This window comes from Monodon monoceros, unplaced genomic scaffold (assembly GCF_005190385.1).
Source record: "Monodon monoceros isolate NGI ecotype Baffin Bay Population unplaced genomic scaffold, NGI_Narwhal_1 Super_Scaffold_19, whole genome shotgun sequence".
Taxonomy (NCBI): Eukaryota; Metazoa; Chordata; class Mammalia; order Artiodactyla; family Monodontidae; genus Monodon; species Monodon monoceros.
This window is the reverse complement of record NW_021703775.1, coordinates 62,753,321-62,779,959: the sequence shown is the minus strand read 5'-3', so window position 1 is coordinate 62,779,959 and position 26,639 is coordinate 62,753,321. Positions and strand designations below refer to the sequence as shown.

Genomic DNA, 26,639 nt, shown 5'->3' with positions numbered 1-26,639 from the left:
ACCTGGGAAGCCCCTAATGTATATTTTTAACCTAGTTAAAACTAGATTAATGTAGATTTGAAATGTAAGTAATGTGGGTATGTCTATCTACAGCCTACCTTTTGTCTATTAGGATAGGAAATTATTATTATCAGGATAGGAAATCTACAAACGAGTGTCAGATTATAGCAATGAAGGGTGTATTAATGCCCTGAAAGCTTTCCTGTAGCATATTCATTGCTTATAGAAATTATTTTAAACTATTTAACTCAGGTTTTTACCTGGATTTTAATATTTGATCCATGAAATTACATTTCTTTTGCATTTACATCAAATAATTATTTTGACATCAAAAGCATATCTCATTGAAAGCAGTTACTTCAATGCTTTATTTTTGGAAAAAACATATTTAATTGCTATTTAAGTGTATGATTTTATAAAATGTATTACAGGTTCTTGCACGCATTGCGAATGCCACGAGGCCAACTATACATCTGTGTGAGATTGTGAATGAACCCCAACTGGAAAGACTGCTATTACTTTTGGTTGGAACTGACTTCAATAGAGGAGATATATCTTGGGGTGGTGCTTGGGCTCAATATTCCTTAACTTGTATGCTACAGGATATTTTAGCAGGTTTGTTAGGATTTATTTTTAATAAGGTATGTCAAAATTAGCTTGTTGCTGCTTGACTAATCTTTAAAGGAAACTGTGAGCTCCTCAAAAGTATAAAATGTCTCTTTCATGTATGGCAGTAGCAGCCATTTAGAATTACTTTTGCGTTTAATTATGTTGACACTTGTAATAAATGCAAGTTTTTATGGAGGAGTTAGGTTACAGAGTACAGGGATATTGGAGCTAGTCAACTTCCTTGTTAATACCAGCAGTGGGCTGCTTCCTAATTCTTTATGTGCACTTGAGGAAGGTACTCCCTGCTCCTCAGTTTTTTCATCTGTAAAATAAGGATAATAAAAGTATCTTTCTTATGAAGTTATTTTGATGAATAAGTGAGTTAATGTGTGTAAAGTGATTATAATAACTCCTTGTTCATATCGCACATTTTGTGTTTGCTATTAGTTAGCATTTGAGGGTAATGCAGTGAGCCCTAGCATTTCCTTGGGTAGGTGTGGACTCATTTGCCTCAGAATCTTTTGTGGTTGGTAGAGTACACATGCTGTTCTCAATACTGGATGAAAAACTATGTTTTGGATGTCTGTTTACTAATTACTAAAGCAGTTAGGATGCTCTTCTTACCTGCAGGAGAGTTGCTGGCTCCAGTAGCTGCAGAAGCCATGGAGGAAGGAACAGTGAGTGATGATGTAGGTGCAACAGCTGGTGACTCTGATGATGCCCTGCAGCAGTCTTCAGCTCAGTTGCTGGAAACTATAGACGAACCTTTGACACATGATATAACAGGTACATTCTTTAAATTTTTTACTTAAAATATCCATAGCTCTTTTTTAAAAAAATGAAACATGTTTCAAAATTAAGAATATTAATGAAGTATAAAATTAAGTTTTATATTAGGTCTTTGGCCTTAGTAGCCATATCAGTTATTTTCCTGATAAGTATATTTTGCTTTGATTCTCTGAATGCGTATTAAAATAAAATGGTATCCTTTCACAGGGTCTGTGTTATCTTGATATGGTCTTATTTGGCTATGTTGAAAGAATTACAACCTAGAAAACAGTTAAAGATACACAGTGGTAAAGATGGCAAGGCTCTTGTTCTCTTTTTCTTTCTTTCTTTGTTTTCTGCCTTTTCAAAAACTATAATGTGTATCTTAGTGTGTGCAATCCTTTGTGGTGTATTCCTTACTTTTGAAGACTGTTTTGCAATGCTGTGGTCATTTCATCTGTTTCATTCCTTAATCTTAGATTCTTTCATGATTTTATCCTTTCTGTCTGATAGTCCCTTTATCTGGAGTAGACTTTCTTCTCTAGTTTGCATGGTGAACTTCTTATCTAAGATTCCCGTAAAGCATGCTCTCCTCCAAGAAGCTTTTTCCATTACCACCAGCAATGCTTGAGACTGCCGTCGGTGCTGCCTACAGTGCAGCCTACATTCTAGATCGTCTCTGATAGCACCTATTACGTTGTAGTTGGTTTAATTTCTGTAGTGTACCCTCACCTCTGTTAATTTGTTGGAGGGTGGACATTTATTTTATTAATCTTTATATACTCAGACCCTAATACAGGCTAGTATTTTCTTGGCATTCTATAAATATATGTTGAATAATAGAGGGTGGGAAGGGAAGGAAGATAAGAGTTGTAAGGCATAAAAGGCTAGTTAAAAATTTGGAGTCATCTGAGAGCAAAATCATTTCCAATTCATGATAGAAAAATAAGGTGAATAGCAGCCTTAAAACTGAAATCTTTGCTTTTCACTTTAATACCTGGTATTATTTCCTTAACTACTGGATGTAATATAATGAATTACATATTGGAGGCAATAAAATGAATAACATTGTTCATTCTAGAAATGGTTAATGATTATTTTTAACAACAAAGTTTATGTAACTTGATTCAACAAGGATTAATCATACGGTCTTTTCCCCTAGGAAGTCACATATTATTGCACTAGTGTTCTTAATTGTGTGTTATAGGGTGATATTTTTGCATACTTACGCTTAATTGTCAAGTATAAAAATTTAGAGATTTTTGTATCAGTAGAAATATGTATTATGTATAAGTAAATTAACTTTTTCTGTAATTAAAAGCAATATATTGGTTAAATTTTATGTTATGTACTCCACCAAAAAAAAATCACTTTCAATTATTTGAAGGTGCACCTCCTCTTTCCTCTTTGGAAAAAGATAAAGAAATTGATCTTGAGCTACTTCAGGATCTAATGGAAGTTGACATTGATCCTTTAGATATTGATTTGGAAAAGGATCCTCTTGCAGCCAAAGTTTTTAAGGTACGATATAGTAGAGTATTCTTTGCAATTAAAACCTTTCATCATATACTTCTGGTTTATTAATTACTTAAAAGACAAAAGTATACACCTAATATAACTCATTATTTTTTTTATTTATTTTTTATTTTTTTATAACTCATTATTTAGCTTACTCAAAATTAAATTCCTCTAGGTACTATAGTAGATTTTTTATAGGACTAGTGGAATAGTATACGGAGGACTTACATCGTTTTATTAATATAGCCACTAACATTATCTTATATGATAATAAGAACCACTAATAAGCATGGGAGGTATGGTTATGGACTCTTGACATTTCAAGCAGCATTTATGCTTATCCAAGTTGGGTTCATTGCAGAATCTACTTCTTTGTTAGCTGCTACTTTTTCTAAAGGAGATACCTCCCTAATACTTTATTTTGGTTCATTTTGTGTGTAAGAGATTTTATTAAAGATGCTAATTACCTCTCAGAGTCTAACAAATAAGGTTTTTTTAGATTTTGGGATAAAATGGAGAGAATATTATGAACCATTCCTTTAATCATTAAGATTATGTTTTAGAAATTTAAAGGGTAAGGAGAACGTTTATTTTGTAGCCCTGTTTGACTTTAGGTAATGTAAATAATATGTCACTCTTCGTGAAGAGGCAAAAATAAACCACAGTTTTTTCCTATTCTTTTAAGCCAATAAGCAGTACATGGTATGACTATTGGGGTGCTGATTATGGCACCTACAATTACAACCCATACATAGGAGGTCTTGGAATTCCTGTAGCAAAGCCACCAGCAAATACAGAGAAGAATGGATCACAGACAGTTAGTGTTTCAGTGTCTCAGGGTAAGTGTGTGTTCATATTTTAAGGCATAAGCTATTCTTAAAACAAGTCCTCAATTTATGTATTCTTTGTCTCCTGAGAATTTGATCCTGAGTGTTTGCTGAGAGGGTTTATTATTGCAGGGGTGCCGTGAGAGTGACTGTCATTCAGAGCTGTGTGTCAGTCAGTTTAGAAGAGCTGCTATTTATGGTCTAGTTTTTGTTTCTCAGAATAACACTTTGCAAAATATATTTGTGAGTTGTGTGGGTTTGCTGGTGGTTTTAATTAATTGTGCTTCCTTTTATTTTTATTGTTAATAATAAATTTATATTTTATCTGTAAACAGAAAGAAATCACGTTGAGTATTATTTTTGCACTCTTCTAGTCACAGAGTATATAACTTTTTTTTAAAAATAAAATCTTTTCTTAAATTTTGAAACAATCATACATTTACTGAAAAGTTGCAAGTTAATACAGAGAACATTTGTTATCCTGACCCATTTGGGAGTAAGTTGGTAATCTGATGTTTTTTTGTTTTATTTTGTTTGTTTTACAAAGCAGAACATTTCTTCTACATAAACACATCAGGAAGCACATTCCATCAAAATCAGGAAATTAACATTAGTAACTTTAAGACCCCATTCAGGTTTCAGCAGTTATGTCTAAATTATGCCCTTTATGCAAAATGATCCAGTACAAAATTGGTGGGGGTGGGGGGCCCACTCCCACACAGTTGGAACTCTGTGTGTAACTTTACAGTTGGCCCTCCGTCTCCAAGGTTTTGCATCCATGCATTCAACCAACTATGGATGGTGCATACATATTTGTTGAAAAAAGTCCATGTATAAGTGGACTCATGTGGCTCAAACTGTGTTGTTCAAGCATCAACCGTAATTATCATATCTCTTTAGTCTTATTCAGTCTGCCACACTTTGTCAGAGGTAACTTTCATGACCTTGGTGCTTTTGATGATTATAGGCCAGTTACTCAGTAGAATGTCCCTCAATTTGGGTTTGTATGCTATTTCCTCACAATTAGATTGTGGTCATGTGTTTTTGGCATAAATATCAAGAAAGTGTACTGCTCAAGTTTTCTTACTGCATCCTATTAGGTGGCTCATGATTTTAATTTGGACCACTGCTGGTGGTTTTAAGTTTAATTACTTGATAAAGGAGATGTCTACCAATATTTTCCAGTGAAAAGTTATTCTTTTCCCTTTTGTAAGAAAATTTGGATGGGTTGGAGTGGCAGAATAATACTTGGAATCTATTCTTTCTTTAAAAAGTTATTATTTTATTCACTTAGTTTCGAATAGACCAGTGGTTTCCTATTTTATTCAGTGGGTTATAATTTGTTATCATTATTTTCATGTTTTTATTGAGGTAAATTCAAGAGATCATAAAATTTTCCATTTTAGCCTTTTTTTTTTTTTTTTTGCGGTACGCGGGCCTCTCACTGTTGTGGCCTCTCCCGTTGCGGAGGAGAGGCTCCAAGCGCGCAGGCTCAGCGCCTGTGGCTCATGGGCCCAGCCGCTGTGCGGCATGTGGGATCCTCCCGGACCGGGGCACAAACCCGTGTCCCCTGCATTGGCAGGTGGACCCTCAACCACTGCACCACCAGGGAAGCCCCATTTTAGCCATTTTTAAGTGTACAATTCTGTGGCATTAAGTACATTCGCAGTGTTGTCATTATTTATTTTGATGTTCGAAATGTCCCTGATTTGACCATGGTATCTCCTTTAATCTGGTCTCTGTCTTTTTGAAATGTCCTCATATTTCTTTGAACACTTCCCTGTTTTCTGGCATAACAAAATGCCCCAGGCTCATCATTTACTTTCCCTTCCCCAGACTGGGAATTAGCCACTTCATGAAGGAAAATGGTATTTCAAAACCTTTTAGTGGAGAAATGTGATTAAGAATTCAAGATTTGACTGCTAGATAGACTTGCTGTTAATTTTTGGCTGTTCCACACTCTCTTGATGGAAAGATCTAGGGAGTGTGTACACACATTTGTGTTTATATTTATTTCGATATTTGTCTGTCTGTCTATCCATCTAGAATGCCGTGAGTCCGCATTGATATATCAGTTAATCTAACAGTAATCGACTCCATAAGCTTCATATTAGTTTTTTCCTTTTCCATATTTCTCTTTTCTCTGATAGTGAGGTACCTGATTCTCATTATTCTTAATTTATTTGCTTCCATTATCATTACTTCACTTACTTGATCTACCTCTCTTTATATATCTACTCTCCCATCTATAGCCTCCTTTGCACAGATGTTGTTACCTGCTGTAACTCTCATACCCCATGCCAGGTTGTTCTGATGTGAAGATACACTCCTCACCCTGTTTTGGGTTCAGATGTCAACATTTTATTGTAGGAAGTAGGACGTGAATAATAATTATCAAATAGGTTTTGTTTTTTCTTTTAATTGCTTTCTGTAGCCCTAGATGCTCGTCTAGAAGTTGGACTTGAACAACAAGCAGAACTTATGTTGAAAATGATGTCAACCCTAGAAGCAGATTCCATTTTACAGGCATTAACAAATACATCTCCTACCTGTGAGTAAAAGTCACCATTCTTAGAGAATTACCATGAATAGTTCATCTCCTGATTATTTTCAGGTGCACTCAGTAAGGATGGATTTTTAAATTCTCCCGTGCTAAGTTAGTAGGAAGTTGAGAAATAAGACAAAGGATTAATGAATCAGGAGAGCAGAGGGGGAACAAATTACCTCCATGTAGTGTTCATAAGTTCAGTCCAAAAACCCAAGTCATGTTTTTGTTGTGGTGGTGGTGTGCAGTTAATGAAATTCCTGGGGGAGCCTGCATAGCTAGCTGCCTGGGAGTTCGTTGCATTATATCCAAATTTATGATAAAGTGGGTTTCTTAATAGTAACATCTTTATCTTCCTTTAAGACCAAGATGGAAGACTTAGATAATGAAGATAGCCAAATGGGCCTGATTGAACTACAGAATTGAGAGGATTTACTACCTAATTATTTACAGCAAAAGAAGAAAAACTTTTTATAGTAAATGACTGGATAGTAAATATTTTAGGCTTTCTGGGGCTATACAGGGTGTGTTGCAGGTCTACTCTGACTTTGTAGCAGGAAAGCAGCTGTAGACAATATATACCTAAATGAATAGGCACGGCTATTAAAGAAACCGTGTTACAGAATCTGGTGGCCTGTCAGATTTGGCTTTTAGGACATGGTTTGCTGACTGTTGATGTTGTTCGGTAGATCCCCTTCTGTCAGGTGAGTATAGTTAGATAGCAGCCTGTCTATCTTAAGATGGGAGCTGTGCTGAGGTGATGGTGATATTTTTATTTTTCTTAGGCCAAGAAAAATAAAAACATGGTGGGTAATGGTGGTGAGTAAAGGTGTAGAGATACTAGTTAGAACCTAGGAAGCACATCATGTCCTCCTCCTATGAAGTAAAGTTCCCAACCCATTTCAATAGAGAAATTTGGATTTTTAGATCTTCCTATGTTAAACTGAAGTCTTTTGGTTTGCATTCTGTATTTCTTGCCTTAGGAAGTATATAAAAAAGGAGAAAAAGAGAAGATTCGTCTAGTGTTCTGTTTCTCGATATATTCTATCTTTTGATTATTTTCCTGTGCAGAACTGTGTTCTCCTTTTAATATAAAACTTTCTAAATATATGAAAAACTCTCTTAACATCCCTTTATTTCTCTGCTCCCCATGAATATATACTCAGTTAGTTTGGTGTGTGTATCCTGGCATCAGAATTTTTGAACACTTCCCAGGCAATTTTAATGTGCTATCAAGGTTGAGAATCAATGGATTAGAGTCTAGGTTATTCTAAAACTACCTTCTCAAGAAATAGGCAGTGTTCTTTTTTCTTTCCCTTTTCTCCTCCGTCTTATTAATTAGGAAAAAATTGAAAATAAAAATTTATAGAGAGTAATGTTCTTCTCCCTTTGTGGACAAGTCCTGTGAATTTGGGAGCTTCTCTTTGTGGTGATTATCTTTTGAACTTTCAAGTAATGTTGTAAAAACAGGTTTTCAAATAATACAATGCTGAACCGTTTTAAAGAATGCAATTTTAATTTTTAAAAAAATATACCTTGACTTACCTGTACATATTAATAACTAGTTAACATTTCTCCTGATACTTTGTGTATAAAATCATAACTGTGTTTAATTTTCAGTATCACAGTCTCCCACTGGAACAGACGATTCGCTTCTAGGGGGTTTACAAGCGGCGAACCAATCCAGCCAGCTCATTATACAGTTATCATCTGTCCCAATGTTAAATGTTTGTTTCAACAAACTTTTTTCCATGCTTCAAGTCCATCACGTTCAGGTATGACTTCAGGAGAAATTGTGTATTTTTAGACATCATTGCCAGCCTAGAAAAGATGAAAATAAACGGGCAGATCAGTCTCAACCAAACAGGGATGATTTCTTTGTCATACTCTGATGAAAAAATGTTGGAGATACTTTGATTAACCCAGCTCCTCAGTGATAGGTTATTTATAACTTTTATGATTTTAAGCTTTACTGCTTTTGTTCCAACTACATATTATACACACACCTGCATTTAAAGACTTGAATCACGTCTTTTAATTTAGTAAAACATTTATATTAGGTAAATTATAAATTTTAATTCAGTTAAATTTCATTTGATCTAGAATTTTAAGATGTGTTTGCTTGTGAACTGAATTGAAAGTAACCAGAAGAAGTATTATTTTTTAACATTTATTTTTATTATTTATTTATTTAATTTATTTTTGGCTGTGTTGGGTCTTAGTTGTGGCATGCAGGATCTTAGCTGAGGCATGCAGGGTCTTTTGTTGTGGCATGCGGGCTCTTCATTGCAGCGCACGGGCTTCTCTCTAGTTGTGGCGTAAGGGTTTTCTCTCTCTAGTTGTGACACGCAGGCTCCATGGTGCATGGGCTCTGTAGTTGTGACGAGCGGGTTCCAGAACATGTGGGCTCTGTAGTTTGCAGCATGCAGGCTCTCTAGTTGAGGCACGCAAGCTCAGTAGTTGTGGCGCGTGGGCTTAGTTGCCCCATGGCATGTGGGATCTTAGTTCCCTGACCAGGGATCGAACACGTGTCCCCTGCATTGTAAGGTGGGTTCTTCACCACTGGACCACCAGGGAAGTCCCCAGAAGAAGTATTTAATAGAAAAATCATTTACTCATAAGGATTCATACATGAGATTTTTGCTTAAATGGTATTTCCTAATAGGTACATTTTCTTTCTGTCAATTTACATTCTTTTTCAGTTGGAATCACTTCTCCAGTTGTGGCTCACATTGAGTCTGAATTCTAGTTCGTCTGGAAACAAAGAAAATGGAGCAGACATTTTTTTATATAATGCTAATCGAATACCTGTCATTTCATTAAATCAAGGTAAGATTTATTAGAAGGAAAGTTATTAACGTAGCATAAACAATCTAAAAAGGTATTGATTAGGTTAACACCTAATCTTTGTCATTAGGGTTGTAATGTTGTAGTGAAAAAAACATATTTAAAATACTGACTTAATAATTTGCAGGAAAGAGAACAGAAAACTTATTCTGTGGTCTGTATTATGTCTGTGTATAACACAGACATAAAATCTACAATGTTCTGTTTATCTTTACATTGTAGTTCCTTAAAGTATTGTCTTGTTCATAGGCTGTTCTTTTGCAACTGGTCTTTTTTAAAAATGTGAAATACCTCTAGGGAATTGGTAAATTGGAGAAGGATGTCAATTTTTTGTAGAAATTGTGTTCTTTCATTTTTTTTCTCGGCAAATGCAGTAATGTGGGAATAGTGGGACTTGAATAATATCCTTCAACAGGAATAGAACTAGCTTTCAGCTCGGGCTATACGAATCTATTTAAAGAACAGTAAAAATCATTTATTCCTGATGCTTTCTCTCTAGAGATGTGCATCATGCATGGCCTTCACATGGCCTGTCTGTCAGCCTTAGTGACAGCCACACTGGCTTACGGTCCTACTTAACATCTGCATTCTCTCAGCAAGAGCCGGCCCTACTTTAATTATTAGGTTTCCTTCTGTTTCACTGTATTAATGATTATTATTATAAATTTTACTCCCATCAGTTTTTAAAACTTTTTTATTGTGAGAAACATTAAGCATAAAGAAGAGTGAATAGAAGGGTAAAAAAAGTAATTATTTCTTACTATCATCAGGTATTTTGTGAGTATTCAAATTTCCAATTGTCTAAACTATTACAGAATTTTTTTTGTATATTTGAAATAGGTTTCATATGGAGTCTACACATTTTAATTAATTATGTTTCTTAATTCCTCTAATCTGTCTTTTTTTTTTTAAATCCCCTTACAAAGTTTGGTTGTTTGTTGTTTGTCTTTCAAGATTCCCTAGGTCCCAATTTTTAGTGATTGTATCTCTATGATGTCCTCTCTACTTTCTATAAATTGGTAATTAGACATGGAGCTTAATCTGATTTGAGTTTTTTTTTTTTTTGTGGTACGCGGGCCCCTCACTGCTGTGGCCTCTCCCGTTGCGGAGCACAGGCCCCGGATGCGCAGGCTCAGCGGCCATGGCTCACGGGCCCAGCCGCTCCGCGGCATGTGGGATCTTCCCAGACCGGGGCACGAACCCATGTCCCCTGCATTGGCAGGTGGACTCTCAACCACTGTGCCACCAGGGAAGCCCAGAGGTTTTTTTTTTAAGGCAGTTTCATAGGTTGTCTTTTTTTTATGTTGTTAATAGACACTAATGATTAATGCCTAGAATTAGTAGCAGTTCACAGGAAGTTTTGAAATGAAGATAGTCTAATTTTGTTATTCCTTTTTTATTAACTGAAATACTTCCATAAAGAGAAACTTCCTTTCATGTGCTATCATGTCACCCTTTGGAGATACAGTTTTTATATAGAGCCAGGAAAAATGCTGGAAATTTTCTGTATTTTAAAATTAAATTTAAAAATTAATTGGTTCACAAGTAGTCTATAATCATGACCACTTAGTTTCCTTAGTAAATATCTGTATAAGTTCGTGATTTTAGAATATTTCTTACGTTTCTGTTACAATCATTATGTTTATTGATGCTGAAATTATGCTGTTTGTGGTCAGTAAGATGATGCTTCATTAGATTCTTTTGGTTTTGTTTTTTGTGAAATACACAACTATATCTTTGTTAGATTTTAATATCATAGGTGTTCCAAACTATATCTCCTGCCTGAAATCTGGAATCAGCCATTCTACACAGTGTTTTAAGGGCAAAAACTGGGCACTGTATTATGTTTGTTTATTTTTAATTACTTTTTTGGCTTCTCCACCTGCCACATGTGCTTCTTATTTAGGCCTTGCAGGTGACTTAGTTATTGTTTTAGTTTGTGCTTTTTTTGTGAAGTTACATTGGTTTTGAACGGTCAACGCCATCCCTGTCTTTCCAATATGCCCTATTATTTTCAGTTTTTGGCTTTGCAGAATGTGAGGATTTTTAGTAAAACACAAATTGTGTTACAGTAGAAATGCCTATAGTTTGGAAAGGACAACAAATGTATAGTGATGACATGTTATTTTATTTGTCATGGGATGAGCTTTAACCTTAGATATAAAATGTTATTGACTCTCTAATGCTTTAGTTATGTTTAATGGGGAACTTTTATTTATATGTTTTGAGGACACGAGGTAGTGAATTGATTTAAAAAAATAATGTCATGTTTTAAAATTTATTTTTTTTGTTTTAATTCTCAGTAAACATTTGCTTTTTCTGAGTTAAAATCTCCCCTTTCTCTTTTCCACGTAGCATCAATAACTAGCTTTCTCACGGTGTTAGCGTGGTATCCCAATACTTTGCTCCGGACATGGTGCCTTGTTCTTCATAGTCTAACACTCATGACAAACATGCAGCTTAATCGTAAGTCCAAATATTTATTCCTTTAAATCTCTGACATATACTTTATTATTCTTGCTATGAGATTCTTAAAAAAGATTTTTTCAAGAAGTGATATAGTTGTGAAAATGATTAAATTCCTTATTTGAATATGTCTCTTCTGAATTTGTTCTTTTTGTTGTTGTTCTTAATGTATCTTGCCCTTTGTGCTTCTTTACTTTGATTATATACTCTCATCTATCTACAGTTCCAAGATCAAATTATATTTTTACCTTCTAAAAACTTTTACTAGTTTTTAAAAATTGATTACTCTTAGAGTACAAAGTCAAGTATTTATGTTAGTCTATGTCTTGTGTTGGTTATTTATTCTTTTTAAAGTAACTTAGCAGTTAAAAATGATTTATTCATTATAATATTCATGAACGTATATGACTAGGTTCCTCGGTGTATGCTTTTCACATCTAAAACCTACATTCACTGAACCTAATCGCTTCTTCTCAGATTCTAAAGTCCTATTAGTTTCCTACTTTCTTCACCCCACTCCTTTATTTCCCATTTAAGATAGTAAAATTAATTTCTGAACCTTTTAAGAAAGGAACTTTTAGTGCTTTCTGTGGCTTTCTGTATCTCAAAGTCACAAAGATACTCTCATACATTATCTTCTGTACTGCTTATACTTTTTACATTTAGGTCTAGATTTTATCTGACATTCTTAGGTTGTTGGGAAGCAGGTATCCAAGTTCATATTAGAGAGCAAGGAGTAGCCATTTGTGAATTGAAATCTTCATTCCATCTGTAGGTTATGACAGCAGGTGGGTGGATTTCATCCCCATTCTCTTTGGGCTTAATTTCATTGACTAGAAAGCAGCGTCACATTGATAAAGGTATTAATTAAAATCATTGCTGAGAATCAAAATGCTACTTCATTTTTCGTTTGGAATATAATATTTTCCAAATATGGGATTGAAAACATCCCTGTGTGATACTGAAGATAGATTTGACTCAAGGATATTTTATTCACTTCAGAAAACTTGTGCATTGTCTGTGTATCAGTTAACAGTATACAACCTTTATGTAGCTGACATGCAAAAATGAATAGGTTTTGCTTCAGTTTATCTTAGAAGGCTGTGTTAAAATTTACCTGAAAAATAGATCTTTATTTCTGGAAGGGGGAAATAATTACTAAGAATAGGCTCATCAACAGGACAGTAAGCATTTAGTTATTTCTTTTCCACTTGACTGTATACTGAATAAGATGCACATTAAACTAGGTATTTTTCACAGCCAAACTAGGAGAGAGGCAGGAGATCTATGGCAGATGAAAATAGAGAATGAGGCTCAGTCAGTGCAGTAGAGATTCGGATCCTTTTAGTAACTCCCAGGAATATGTGAGTTTCCTTTGAAATTAAAAGATGTTTTAAATACTGCATTTCCATTGTTTCGGGGTCCTTTTGTTGGGGACTTTTTTTTTTTTTTTTAATGTTTTATAGCTGGTTCCAGTACTGCCATTGGAACTCAGGAGAGTACTGCCCATCTGCTGGTTTCAGATCCAAACCTGATTCATGTTTTAGTGAAATTTCTTTCTGGCACCAGTCCACATGGAACAAATCAACACAGTCCACAGGTAATGTGACTTCTGAAAGCCAGTGATAGGCCCAGATTATACAGTAAACTTATTTGTAAAGGAAATTTTAAGTGCAGCTAAATACATAAAATTTTCATTGCTAAAGCGTTAAATGATGGCCTTTTATGTATCAATGTAATAAAATGTTTTGAATTACATATAATAATAGCTATGCTGAAACTGAATTATAGCAGGTAGTAAGTTTTCTCTTGGAATTTTACTGGATTTTTTTATGTAGCGATATATTTTTGGTGTTAATTTTATATAATTTGAGAGACATTCTAAACAGATATTTACCTTAATGTTAGGGAAGCATTTAAAAAATTGGGGAATTTAAATTTTTTTTAAATAATGTGTTATGGGCTTCCCTAGTGGCGCAGTGGTTGAGAGTCCGCCTGCCGATGCAGGACACAGGTTCGTGTCCCGGTCTGGGAGGATCCCACATGCCGCGGAGCGGCTGGGCCCGTGAGCCATGGCTGCTGAGCCTGCGCGTCCGGAGCCTGTGCTCCGCAATGGGAGAGGCCACAACAGTGAGAGGCCCATGTACCGCAAAAAAAAAAACGTGTTATGTTAAATGACCTCTATTATCAAGATTGGCAGGTCACCTAACTTAATTCTTTTATACTATTAAGTATTTTATTTAACAAAAAACAAAAAGATGACATCAATGGACCTAAAGGGTATTACGATACGTGAAATAAAACAGAGAAAGACAGATGCCATATGAGTTCTCTTATATGTGGAGTCTAGAAAACGAAGCAAATGAAGGAACGTAAGAAAACTGAAATTGAGTCCTAGATACAGGGAACAAACAGCTGGTTGCCAGAATGGGGGATGGGGGATGGGGGTGGGGGAAGGAGGGTGAGGGAAATTGAGAGGTACACATTTCCAGGTACAAAATAAATGAATCACCAGTATAAAATGTACTGTGTGGGGCGTATAGTCAATAATAATGCAATATCTTTTTGATGACAGATGGTAACTAGTCTTATTGTGGTGAGCATTTTGAAATGTATAGAAATATCAAATCACTGTGTTGTACACCAAGAACAAATATAGCATTGTAGGTGAATTTTACTTCAAAAACAAACAGGGCTTCCCTCGTGGCGCAGTGGTTGAGAGTCCGCCTGCCGATGCAGGGGACACAGGTTCGTGCCCCGGTCTGGGAGGATCCCACATGCCATGGCCGCTGAGCCTGCGCGTCCAGAGCCTGTAACAGGAGAGGCCACAACAGTGAGAGGCCCACATACCGCCAACAAAACAAAACAAAAAAACACAAACAAACTCATAGAAAAAAGAGATCAGATTCGTGATTACCAGAGGCAGGGGTTGGGGGAATTGGATGAAGGTAGCCAGAAGGCAAAAACTTGTTGAGAGAGTAAATCTTGAGACTTCTCATCATAAAGAAAAAAAAATTTTTTCTTTTATCTTGTATCTATATGAGACGATGGCTGTTCTCTAAACTTACTGTGGTAATCGTTTCATGATGTATTAAGTCAAATCATTATGCTGTATACTTTAAACTTATGCAGTCCTGTATGTCAATTATATCTCAAAACTGAAATGAAAAAAAATATTGCTTTTGTTAATTCAGAAAGAAAAGATATATCAGAGCTTATAAACATTTTTAGTCTAACCACAGATTTCTTTTATATCAGTTTAGCTTTTGTTATATTGTACTGCTTTAAAAAATATCTTTCCTTCATTATATTTCTTTTCACATAAAATATATTTAGTGTTCATAGCATCTTTCCAATGGACGTTATTCAAGATTATCTTGCAAGGTTATCATCTTTTATTTCTTAGCTATGTGCTTATCTATGTGCTAGGTCAAGGTGCTGTTCTAGGTGCTAGGGATTTAAGTAGTTACCCTGTCCGAGTCTCTGCCTTTCTTGGAGCTTAAGTTCTGTTGGATACATTTAGTCAGTACTCTCATACTGAATAGACTTGATTTTTGTAGATCATCATAAAATAAACCAGACAAGGAAAAAAATGAGAAGGAACAAACTACTTGTAATTAGATTGGGCCAGAGTTTTGATGGGGGTAGAGGCATGTTATCAAGTGATTATTACACATAAAGATTGCATGAATTTGGAATGTGAAGATTCCTGAAATCACTAATTCCAGCTTCTTTATTTTACACATGAGTAAACATGCATTATCTGCATTGCCCACAATTATACAACTAGTTAGTGGTAGAGCCTAGGTGTCAGGGAACATGCCACTGTATAAAGTAGTGTTTTTTCCTCTCTTTTTTTTTTTAAAGGCAAAGTAAAAGTTACTGAAGGTCAAGCTTTCCTCAGATATTTTGGTTTTGTAGTTTGGTTATGAATGTTATGATTTTTATACTCAGTGTTAGAAATTGTTAACTTTAAAATGGTTTGGAGAATTACATTGCATTTTGTTCTTCCCAAAACTCCTCTAGGGTTTTATGATCATAACATTCCAAAACATACTTCAGGGTACTTGGTGTGGTTCTCGCTATCATTTTTTTTTCATTGAAGAGATAGAAGTTTGGGAAAGCATTTTTTTTACAAATAGATACAGGTTCGTTTTTAGCTTTAAGGGGTTTTTTGTAGGGTTTTTTCCCCAATTCACTTTAGTATTTGCTCTGCTAGTCATTAGAAGCATGATCTTTTGTGAATCACTTAACGTGAGTCTGAGTTCTTTTGTTTTGAAATGGGATAATTAAGATTGTGAAAATCAGTACATAAGTTCTTTGTGCTTTTGAAAGCATTATAAAGATACTCTTGTGTAATTCAGGTGAATCTTTTTCTGTATTGAATTAAATAAAAGTAACATAAGTTATTCTAAACCATAACAAAAAAATATTGACAATAGAAGCTATAATTTTCGATTTAAAATAAGTATATCAAGATCTAAAAGCTTAATTGGTTTCCTGCTATCACTGTTAATATTTTTGTTCTTCAAATGAAAAGTTTCACCCGTATGGCTCTTGACTTAACGTTTGATGCTTTTTTTTTTTTTTCCTCTACAGGGAAAGATAATTTTTTTTCCACATCTTTATACAATGTTGTGTTAGTTTCTGCTATACAACAAAGTGAATCAGCTATATGTATACTTATATCCCCATATCCCCTCCCTCTTGAGCCTATCCTCCCTCCCTATCCCATCCCTCTAGGTCACCACAAAGCATTGAGTTGATCTCCTTGTGCTATGCAGCAGCTTCCCACTAGCCATCCTTTTTACATTTGGTAGTGTATATATGTCAGTGCTACTCTCTCACTTCATCCCAGCTTCCCCTTCCCCCGCCGTGCCCTCAACTCTGTTCTCTATGTCTGCGTCTTTATTCCTGCCCTGCCACTAGGTTCATCAAAACTGCTTTTTTTTTTTTTGCGGTACGCGGGCCTCTCACTGTTTTGGCCTCTCCCGTCGCGGAGCACAGGCTCAGCAGCCATGGCTCACGGGCCCAGCCGCTCCGCGGCATGTGGGATCTTCCCGGTCCGGGGCACGAACCCGTGTCCCCCACATCAGCAGGCGGACTCTCAACCACTGTGCCACCAGGGAAGCCCCAGAACCGCTTTTTAAAATTCCTTATATGTGCGTTAGCATACGGTATTTGTTTTCCTCTCTGACTTACTTTACTCTGTATGACAGATTCTAGGTCCATCCACCTCACTACAAACAACTCAGTTTTGTTCCTTTTTATGGCTGAGTAATATTCCATTGTATATAGGTGCCACATCTTCTTTATCCATTCATCTGTTGATGGACATTGAGGTTGACAAAAGATTAATCTCCAAAATATACAAGCAGCTCATGCAGCTCAATATCACAAAAACAGACAACCCAATCCAAAAATGGGCGGAAGACCTAAATAGACATTTCTCCAAAGAAGGCATACAGATGATACTTTTTAAATGAATAATTCTGTAGATGGGATCAGTAAGCAGTTGTCAACAGAATTTCATTTCTCTTCAGGTTGGTCCAACAGCTACGCAAGCTTTGCAAGAATTTCTTACCCGATTACAAGTGCATCTTTCTTCAACATGTCCTCAGCTATTCAGTGAATTTTTGCTCAAGCTAATTCATATACTTTCAACAGAAAGGTAAATGTCAAGGTGTTACATATATTCCTGATATAGAAGCAATAGGTAATCCTCCAAATTAATTTTCCCTTAGCATTTGTTGGGAGTTTATCTGGGAACAGATAAGCAGGACGATATTAGGAATTAAGAGGGAAAGGTTTATTGGTATGTTTTCCAGTTGTTTTCACTTCTTTTCATTATGGCTCTCCCAGATCCTGAACTCCTTCTATTGTGAAAGGAATAATGGGTTCATAGATTAGGAAGTATAAACCTTCTAGGTGAAATCTACTTGAAGCTGTTTAAATTATTCTAGAATACAGGTAGAGAATTAAAGCTACCAGTAATTTTATTTGAAACCTATATTTGATAAAACCCAAAAAAGATATCTTAAAAAAGAAAATTAAATACTAATCTCATACAGAAATCCTAAATAAATTGATTACTAAAGTCAGGCAATAGGTTAAAAAGAATAAACTGTGACCGTGATGGGTTGATTCTTAAAATGCGTGAATGCTTCGATATCATATATCATATTAATGAGTCATTTTCGTCATAGTTTAAGGCATTTCATAAAATCCAACATTACTTTCTGATAAAACTTTTAATGAAATATAAACAGTATCGTCTTAAAGTTACAAAAAACAACATTATGAACAAACCAAACTCTAGTATGTTTGATTATTTTAAAACTTCCCATTAATATCAGGAAGAAATTAAAGGTGCTGTTTGCTATATTTATTATTTAATTTCATTGTGGAAGTGCCAGTGAATTTTTAAAAAATTAATGTATGTTAGAAAATGATTAAAATCACTTGTAGATTATATCACTCTTTAAAAATTAGTTCGAAAATATTAGAAATCAGAAAAAGGTATGATTTATAATAGTTATAAAATTAATAATTTATTCATAATAATAGTTATTTTTCATAGATCAGTAGCAAAATGCCTGAAACCAGTATAAAAATTAACGCAAAAAATTTATATGGCGTATGTTTTCACAGCTGCAGAAAATTTTATAGTACTATCCTCATTTGTTTTCTTCCTCCTTTATAACTAGTTTAAAACACTAATGTGGTTGTAGTTCAACTTGTTTGTAGTGTATACACAGTGAAGCACAGGTGTGGGAAGGAGTGGATTCACAAAACTAAAAACATGCTGTTATGATATGCATCTGTGTATTTGGAAAATGTGAACTTGAGGTTTTTGTGTGATATAAATAAAACCAACTAAGAAGCAAAAACCAGTTACCATGGAGTTCATTTTTCTTTTAACTAGGCTTTTTTTTAAACTGTATGTGAGACCTCTAAATACACTCATTAGATGTAGACTTTAGTATAGTTCTGTCTATGTAGGGTCTAGCAGTAAGAGGTTTCATGTGAAAATTCAATACATTAACATTTCCTACAGAAACATCAATCTTGTTTTAGTTTATAACATGCTGTCTTTTTAAAAAAAATCTATTTTATATCCTTTTTTATAAGTAAAGGTATTTATAGGTTTACGTGCCTCAAAAACTAATTAGAATTTTTTTTCCAGCTCCTCTTCCACACCTTTCCAACCTGTACACACCTCATACATTTTCTAGCACATTTTCTTTAATTGGGTCCATAACATTGGCCCAAATATATTCTTAGCTTTTGTTTTCTTTGTATGTTTTTAAGAAAGTGTCTGGCATCCATATAAATTAGCCTGCAGCTTTTTAGTTCAATTAATACTATAGGTTGAGAAGAAGTACCCAGACTTCATATGAAGAGGGCACTCATTTATATCACATAAGTGTTTTGCAGATATATTCTCTTGGTCTGTGGATTATATTTTCATTTTCTTAACAATATCTTTGAAAAAGCAGCTTTTAATTTTGATGAAATTTTGTTAGCTTTTTCTTTTATTTATTATTATTTTTGTTTCATAACAATATCCTTGCTTAACCCAAGGTCATAGAGATGATTCTCTATGCTTTCTTCTAGAAATTTTATTGTTTTAGGTTTTACACGTAGGTTATATTGAGTTAGATTTTGCATTTGGGTCTAAGTTCTTTTTTTTCTTTTTTTTGCCTGTGGATGATGTCAAATTGTTACTATACCATTTGTTGAAAAACACATCCTTTTTAAATTGAATTCTCTTTCTGCCTTTTCCAAAAATCAATTGACCATACTTGTTTTGCTCTATTTCTGGACTCTATAGAATTGATGTTTTTGTCTATTCTTTTCTGATACCACACTGGTTTGGTGTTTTTATATTATTTCTTGAGGTCTGGTAGTGTGGATTTTCCAACTTTGTTCTTGTTGTTTTAGAGTTGTTTTGGCTATTCTGCTTTCTTTGCTTTTACATGTAAGTTTTAGGATCAGCTTATTGATCCCCCACCACCCCCACAAAAACAAAAACAAATCAAACCAAAAAAAACACTTCTGCTCCATTGTGACTGAATAAGCGTGAATCTGTAGATCAATTTGGGAGGAGTTGTAGGTATATTTATAGATACAGATATAGTTATTCATATAGGCATAGATACAAAAATATAGTTATATGTAGAGTTATATATATATTTGTGATTTTTCTTTGTACAGTCATGTGGTTAGTGAATAGTATGTATGTCTTTTTGCTTTTTCTGCACCTACTGAAATGATCATATATTGTTTCTTCTAAAATCTGTAGGTATGATAAATTACATTGATTTTTTTTTTTTTTAAGTGTTGATCAGTATACATTCCCAGGATATATACTCACGCGGTCATGATGTATTATCCTTTTTATATCTTGCTTGTTTAAGTAGTTAATGCTTTGTTGCTTCCCTGGTGGCGCAAATGCTTTGTTGAAGATTTCAAAATCTATGCTTATGAGAGATATTTGCATTTTTAAAAATAATGCCTTTGGTTTTTATGTCAGGATAATCCTGGACTCCTAAAATGAGTGTTTCCTTTTCTCTTTTCTGGAAGAGGTTGTGTAAATTGGATTATTACTTATTTAAATATTTGATAGTAATTGCCATTGAGGCAACCAGGGTCTGGAGTTTTCTTTGTATTAATAGAAAAAAGTTTCTACTTATTTTTTTTTCGTGATGCATAAAGAGTTCCTTTATTATAAGTAATCAAAAGTAAACAAATACTCTCTTTTTTTTTCACTTTGAGACAATTATATATATATATATATATTTTTAACATCTTTATTGGCGTATAATTGCTTTACAATGGTGTGTTAGTTTCTGCTTTATAACAAAGTGAATCAGTTATACATATACATATGTTCCCATATCTCTTTCCTCTTGCGTCTCCCTCCCTCCCACCCTCCTTATCCCACCCACCCCTCCAGGTGGTCACAAAGCACCGTCTACTTATTTTATAGGTAAAAGATTATTCTTTTAGGTTTTCTTTCTTCTTGAGTGAACTTTGGCAGTTTGTGTCTTGAAGGAATTTGTTCATTTCATCTGTGTTGTTGAATTCATTATTTGTAATTTTTTAAATTATGCTTTTAATGTTTATAGTATGTAGTTTGATTCATTCTATCATTTCTGATATTGGTAATTTTAATCTATTTATCTTGGTCATTCTTGCTAGAGGTTTACAATATTATTGATATTTTCAAAGAACCAACTTAAAGCTTTGTTGATATTCTTTATTTTTTTATTTCCAATTTCATTAAATTTTGCTCTAATAGTTATTATTTCCCTCTTTCAGTTTTTCTTGTATAAGCGTTTGACAATATGTGTCTCTTAATTGATCTGTTAGACCACTTTACATTTAATGTGGTTATTGATTTAGTGGACTAAAATTTATCACTTTGCCAGTTTTGTTTATTTAATCTATTCTTCGCTTAAAAATTTTTTTCTTGCTTACTTTTGGATTAAGTAATTTTTATAATTTCATTTTGTTTCTAGTATTATTATTTATAACAAAGAAATTTTGATTATAGTGTTTTCCCTAGCTTTGCAATATACGTGTTTATTTCATCACGTCCTGCTTTCATATATTATTATACCTTAGCTCACATATAATGTAAGAACTTTACAGCAGTAAATTTACAGTTTCTTTCTCTCATCTTTTGTGATGTAGGTATCATATGTTTACTTTTACATATGCTGTAAACATAATACATCCCTACAATTTTTGCTTTGGATAATCACATACCTTTTAGACACTGAAGTAAATAGTATTTATGCCCGGAAATGGACAAGCCTCTTCTACTGGGTGATTAGTGTGAGGATTTGAATCACTCTTTTCAAGATTTGACCTGGCTTTGGTTTTATTGTTGCTATGGTTACCTTTTGTGTTTTGTCAGCTTCAAAATGATCTAGTTAGCTTCTGTTTCGATGTGAGTCAGGGTAAAGGGGGTGGTTTCCAGTTTTATTGTTCCATGCTTAGCTTTTGTTGTTCCTTATACATTTGTACCACAGAGGGACTCTTTCTCCATGGCTCCATCTCTAGCAGTCAACTGCTTTTGCTTGTTTCTTAATGTTCACTAGACTCCTAGTGATGGCAGGTGTTTTCCGATATTGTGTCCAGCCTCAGTCTTTGGCAGGCCCTCTGTGACTGAACCTCAGGGGAAGGAGCTTTCTCAATAAATTTTTCCTTCTTTTTGTCAGCCAAACTCCGGCTTGTATCTTTGGCCATTTCTGAGGAGAACATTTCCTTCTCTCCAGTGGCAGGAAACAGCTATTGGTATTTGAGGGGTTTTTTCACTAGCACCAAATACATGGTGTCTTTTTTAACACCATTTCCCTGATTATCTGACATCAACCTGTGTCCTACAATTCAGTTCTATTCTGCCACTATCCAAAGTTAGCCTCAGATTTACAGTTTTAACTGCTCAGTCCCACAAGACTGCCCTTACTTCAGAGGGCACTTACAAGTCCAACATCCCCAGGTTACCCACATTTTTGTATCATTTGACTACAAATTCAGGGGTTCTCACAATCCCCCCCTCAGGTTCAGTAATTTGCTAGAAAGATTCACAGAACTCAGGAAAAACACTTTACTTATTTTACCAGTGTATATAAAGTATAGCTGAGGAACAGCCAGATGGAATAGATGCACAGGGCAAGATATGTGTGGGGGTTGGTGAGGGAGGGTGCCTGTGAATGGGTATGAACTCCAAGGGTTCAGTGTTACCACCCTTACATACCTGGGGTTTAACAACTTGTAAAGTATTTTAGCTGAATTCTTCTTAACCATATGTATATTGCCAGCATCTCGACTTCCCAGATTCTGTGACAGGAAAGCCAATGATCATATTCTGTCTTCTTGGAGGAGGTGCCTATCTTTTCATGGATTTCAGGCTTTTTGGTACTCTTTTGACCTTAGCTCTCTGATGGGTTCAAGAAAAGTTATGACTTTAGAGTTAATTTGGCTTTTTTAATTGTTAAGTTGGGGGCCAATGATCTTTCCAGCTTTCTATTTCTTAGGCATAAGTAGAACTTGAGAGCATTCAATTTTGATGCGTAAGAATTACTTGATTGAATCTTAATTTTTGAAAATCAAAATCAGTAAGAAATATTTAAACTAACAACATTTGAGGTTGTAACAAACCAGAGCTCATTCATTATGATGAGTGCCTTGTGATACATAATTATTTTAGTCTGTAGCTTCAAAATCATCTCTTTGATTTACTTGTGCTTCAGTTTTCTATTTGGAAGGGAATTTATTTTTTATTTTATATGATAAAATGGAGGCAAGAACAAGAAGGACTCAGGAAGAGCTGGAAACTCTTTGCTACAAAATGAAACAGTGAATACCAGCAGTTTAATTATTGTTTAGCTTTCTTGTATTCTGGTGGTTACTTCTTTCAAAACAATTTAAAATGGATTAATTTTTAATCCTCTCTCTTTTTCTGCAGGGGTGCCTTCCAGACAGGCCAAGGACCTCTTGATGCCCAAGTAAAGCTCTTAGAATTCACTTTGGAGCAGAATTTTGAAGTCGTTTCAGTTAGTACTATTTCTGCTGTGATAGAGTCTGTCACTTTTTTAGTGCACCACTATATCACTTGCTCAGACAAAGTAATGTCTCGAAGTGGATCAGATAGCTCAGTGGGTGCTCGAGCATGCTTTGGGGGACTCTTTGCCAACCTCATTCGTCCAGGTGATGCAAAAGCAGTTTGTGGTGAAATGACAAGAGATCAACTCATGTTTGATTTGTTAAAACTGGTTAACATTTTAGTACAGCTGCCTCTTTCGGGCAATAGGGAATACAGTGCAAGAGTGTCTGTGACCACCAATACGACAGACAGTGTTTCAGATGAAGAAAAAGTTTCAGGAGGCAAAGATGGTAATGGAAGCAGTAGTAGTATTCAAGGATCACCTGCATATGTCGCTGACTTAGTGTTAGCCAACCAGCAGATAATGAGCCAGATTTTGTCGGCTCTGGGCCTGTGTAATAGCAGTGCCATGGCGATGATAATTGGTACGTATTAATATTAAGAATATTAATCTTATACTTGTTTCTAGTACTATATCTCTTTCCTTTAGCAATGTATGAATTCATTTTCTTTTTACTTTATAATGCAGAGTTACTTTTTTGTAAACTTCTTAGCATGACTGATTTTTATTAGTGAAAACTTTTATAGAGTGGCTTCAATCAGTTGAAAATTTTTAAGTGTGAATTTTTTAAAAATTGGAAAATACTAACAAAATAACTTGTAGTGAATTAAGAAAAAAAAAATCAGTCTTGTAAGTTAGGTACCATAATTTATAGTCACGTATCGCTAACATTTTAAAGATGAAGAATTTCACATCAAATTTTGTATTAGGGAATGAGTAAGATTTATTTATTCACAGTTTTTTAAGAAGTGAAGTATAAAATTCTGTTCAAGTTTAACAGTTTTATGACACATATATCAATGTAAAATTTATATATTGTTGCTTTACTTTTCTACCTATTTGAAAGCTAATATATTATGTTAATTTTTTTAACTAATTAAACTTCTGTAAATTGTGACAAAATCCATTCCTGATATATTTTTGCTTATTAGTATTTCTTTTTTCATGTAAGGGAAACAACCATATCTTTTTGATTAAAAGCTTTGAAGTTTAGTTACATAATAGTATCACTTATTTTTCTCTCCTTTTCTTTTTGGTATGTATAATGATGTTCCTCAGTCATGTAATAGAGCAACTTTATTGTTACCAACAACAGAGGTATCTCCTATAAAAGATACCAAAAAACATCCTCTACTGAATGTTATGAGAGATATTTTAATTTCTAGATATGTGTATATGTATACACACACACACATAGCTTTTATGTACCCATCCTTCAGTGGTTTGGGGGTAAAATGGCTTTTAAGGCTCTATTTTAATTATTATGGTTTTTAAGGATATGCTTTTTAAAAATGTGTCATCTTTTTATTTAAACTAGGGGCAAGTGGATTACATCTCACCAAACACGAAAACTTTCATGGTGGGTTAGATGCCATATCAGTTGGGGATGGATTATTTACCATACTGACAACACTTAGTAAAAAAGCTTCTACAGTTCACATGATGCTGCAGCCAATTTTAACCTACATGGCCTGTGGATATATGGGCAGACAGGTAAGTTCAATCCAGCAACAACTGCAGTAATTTAAGTAGTTACTAGCAATGGGAGCAGAGAATTAGTTGTAAGACAGAGACAAGAGTATTCTAGTTATATGTTGGAAAATGAACGGAGTCAGCAGGTGAGAACTATAGATTACTAGTATAAGTTGGAGAGGAAAGTTTCCTTGAAACTGTCAAAGATGACTACAGTGATGTAAGAATAAAATGTTTAACATACTTTAAAATTTTAGATTTTCTTTCCATTGTCTTAAGAAGTAGTTCTTTCCTTTTCCCTAACCATAGCATAGTTGAAAACCAACATGTTCTTCGTAGATGTTACATATGAAAATTTAATATGAGTATTTTTTTTCAAGCTTAAGTTACATATTTAGTTTCCTTTCAGTTAAAAGGGGTTAGGGTAATTTTAAAAGAGAAATAGGTTAGAATGTTACTACTTTTTAAATTTCCTTTTTAAAAAATGAGATTTTAGGAGCCAGTGTGATTGTTTTAATTTCTAGTCCATTTACCATTTTTTTCAAAAGCAGATTTTAGAACAGTTTCTTAAGGAATCTTCTATTTGTCAGTATATAATTATCATTTTCATAAATATACATTGCATGTGTATATATATTTCCCCATTGGAAGATACAAAGATATTTGAGGAGGATACATTTTTAAATGAAAGTAGTGTCTACTCGAAAACAAAATCGATGCACATTAATTTAAGGTAGAAAATGATAATAGTAGGTAAACACAGATGCAAAAAATGCTGAGTTCAGAGAGGAGACTGTTCACTTCCTTTTTGATTCAGGTTAAGATTTCCTAAATATTTTGGCAGACATTTTGTATTTAGTGATTTAGGTTAAGGTTGCCATTTTATAATAACTAACTGTAAAAGAATATTACATTCAATAAGAAATTTAGTTGTCCTAATTCACAGGAAATTAATAATCACCTTTTAAAAATCACAGTATAAATGTATGGTTTTTTTTTAGGGCTCTCTCGCTACTTGCCAGTTATCTGAACCATTATTGTGGTTCATTTTGAGAGTACTGGATACTAGTGATGCCTTGAAAGCATTCCACGATATGGGTAAGACAAAGTTACAAAACTGTCATTTAAGTGTAACCATTTGATAGTAAATTATGTTCTTATTTTTGTAGTCTTCTGTGAAAGTTGACTCAATGTCAAATCATCTATGTTAAGATAATTTTCATATAGTATTCTCTTTAAATTTAGGTGGTGTTCAGCTCATTTGCAACAATATGGTTACTAGTACAAGGGCTATTGTAAACACTGCAAGAAGTATGGTATCAACTATTATGAAATTTCTTGACTCTGGTCCGAATAAAGCTGTTGACAGCACTTTGAAAACACGAATACTAGCTTCTGAGCCTGACAATGCAGAAGGGATCCATAACTTTGCACCCCTGGGTAAGAAAAGAGTTATTTCATCTTATGGGTATGAATTTAAGTAGTAGTTAATTGGCTGGTATGAAGCAAAAATAGTTGTCAAAGTAAGTTGATTGTGTTACAGTATCACCATTTCAATTACAAGCCATTGATTTTAAAGGTAGTAGTTTTCCAAACATTCTACTGATTAGAAGGAAGTTTTTAATTGTTCTTTAGTAGTAAAATTTGTTTTTATTTCTGAGTTTAAATAGAACACAATTTATGAAACTAAGTAGTAGATTCTTATGTCAGTTTTCATTGTAAATGTTAGTTTTAAAGGACTTATTCCTTCTTATTTGGAGTGGTACTTTTTTTTTTTTGAAGTTTCAGATTTATATAGTTATTCTTTTTTTCCATTCTACATAGTTTCTTTTTATATTTTTCTTTTCATATTTCTAACTCATGAATATTGACAATTTAGAATAAAGGTGATTATTTTCAAGCTGAAGC

General features: G+C 34.2%; 1 protein-coding gene across 1 annotated transcript in view; it reads left to right on the top strand.

Annotated features, from left to right (window-relative positions):
* The window catches only part of BIRC6 (baculoviral IAP repeat containing 6), a 268,208-nt gene that overhangs the window by 108,811 nt on the left and 132,758 nt on the right, over positions 1-26,639 (top strand). Inside the window, 14 exon segments of the mRNA XM_029231389.1 lie at positions 432-615; positions 1,240-1,395; positions 2,765-2,898; positions 3,581-3,734; positions 6,157-6,273; positions 7,888-8,042; positions 8,970-9,096; positions 11,470-11,580; positions 13,047-13,180; positions 17,124-17,251; positions 23,060-23,622; positions 24,577-24,752; positions 25,733-25,829; positions 25,977-26,171. Of these exon segments, the coding sequence (XP_029087222.1) occupies positions 432-615; positions 1,240-1,395; positions 2,765-2,898; positions 3,581-3,734; positions 6,157-6,273; positions 7,888-8,042; positions 8,970-9,096; positions 11,470-11,580; positions 13,047-13,180; positions 17,124-17,251; positions 23,060-23,622; positions 24,577-24,752; positions 25,733-25,829; positions 25,977-26,171 (2,431 nt within the window).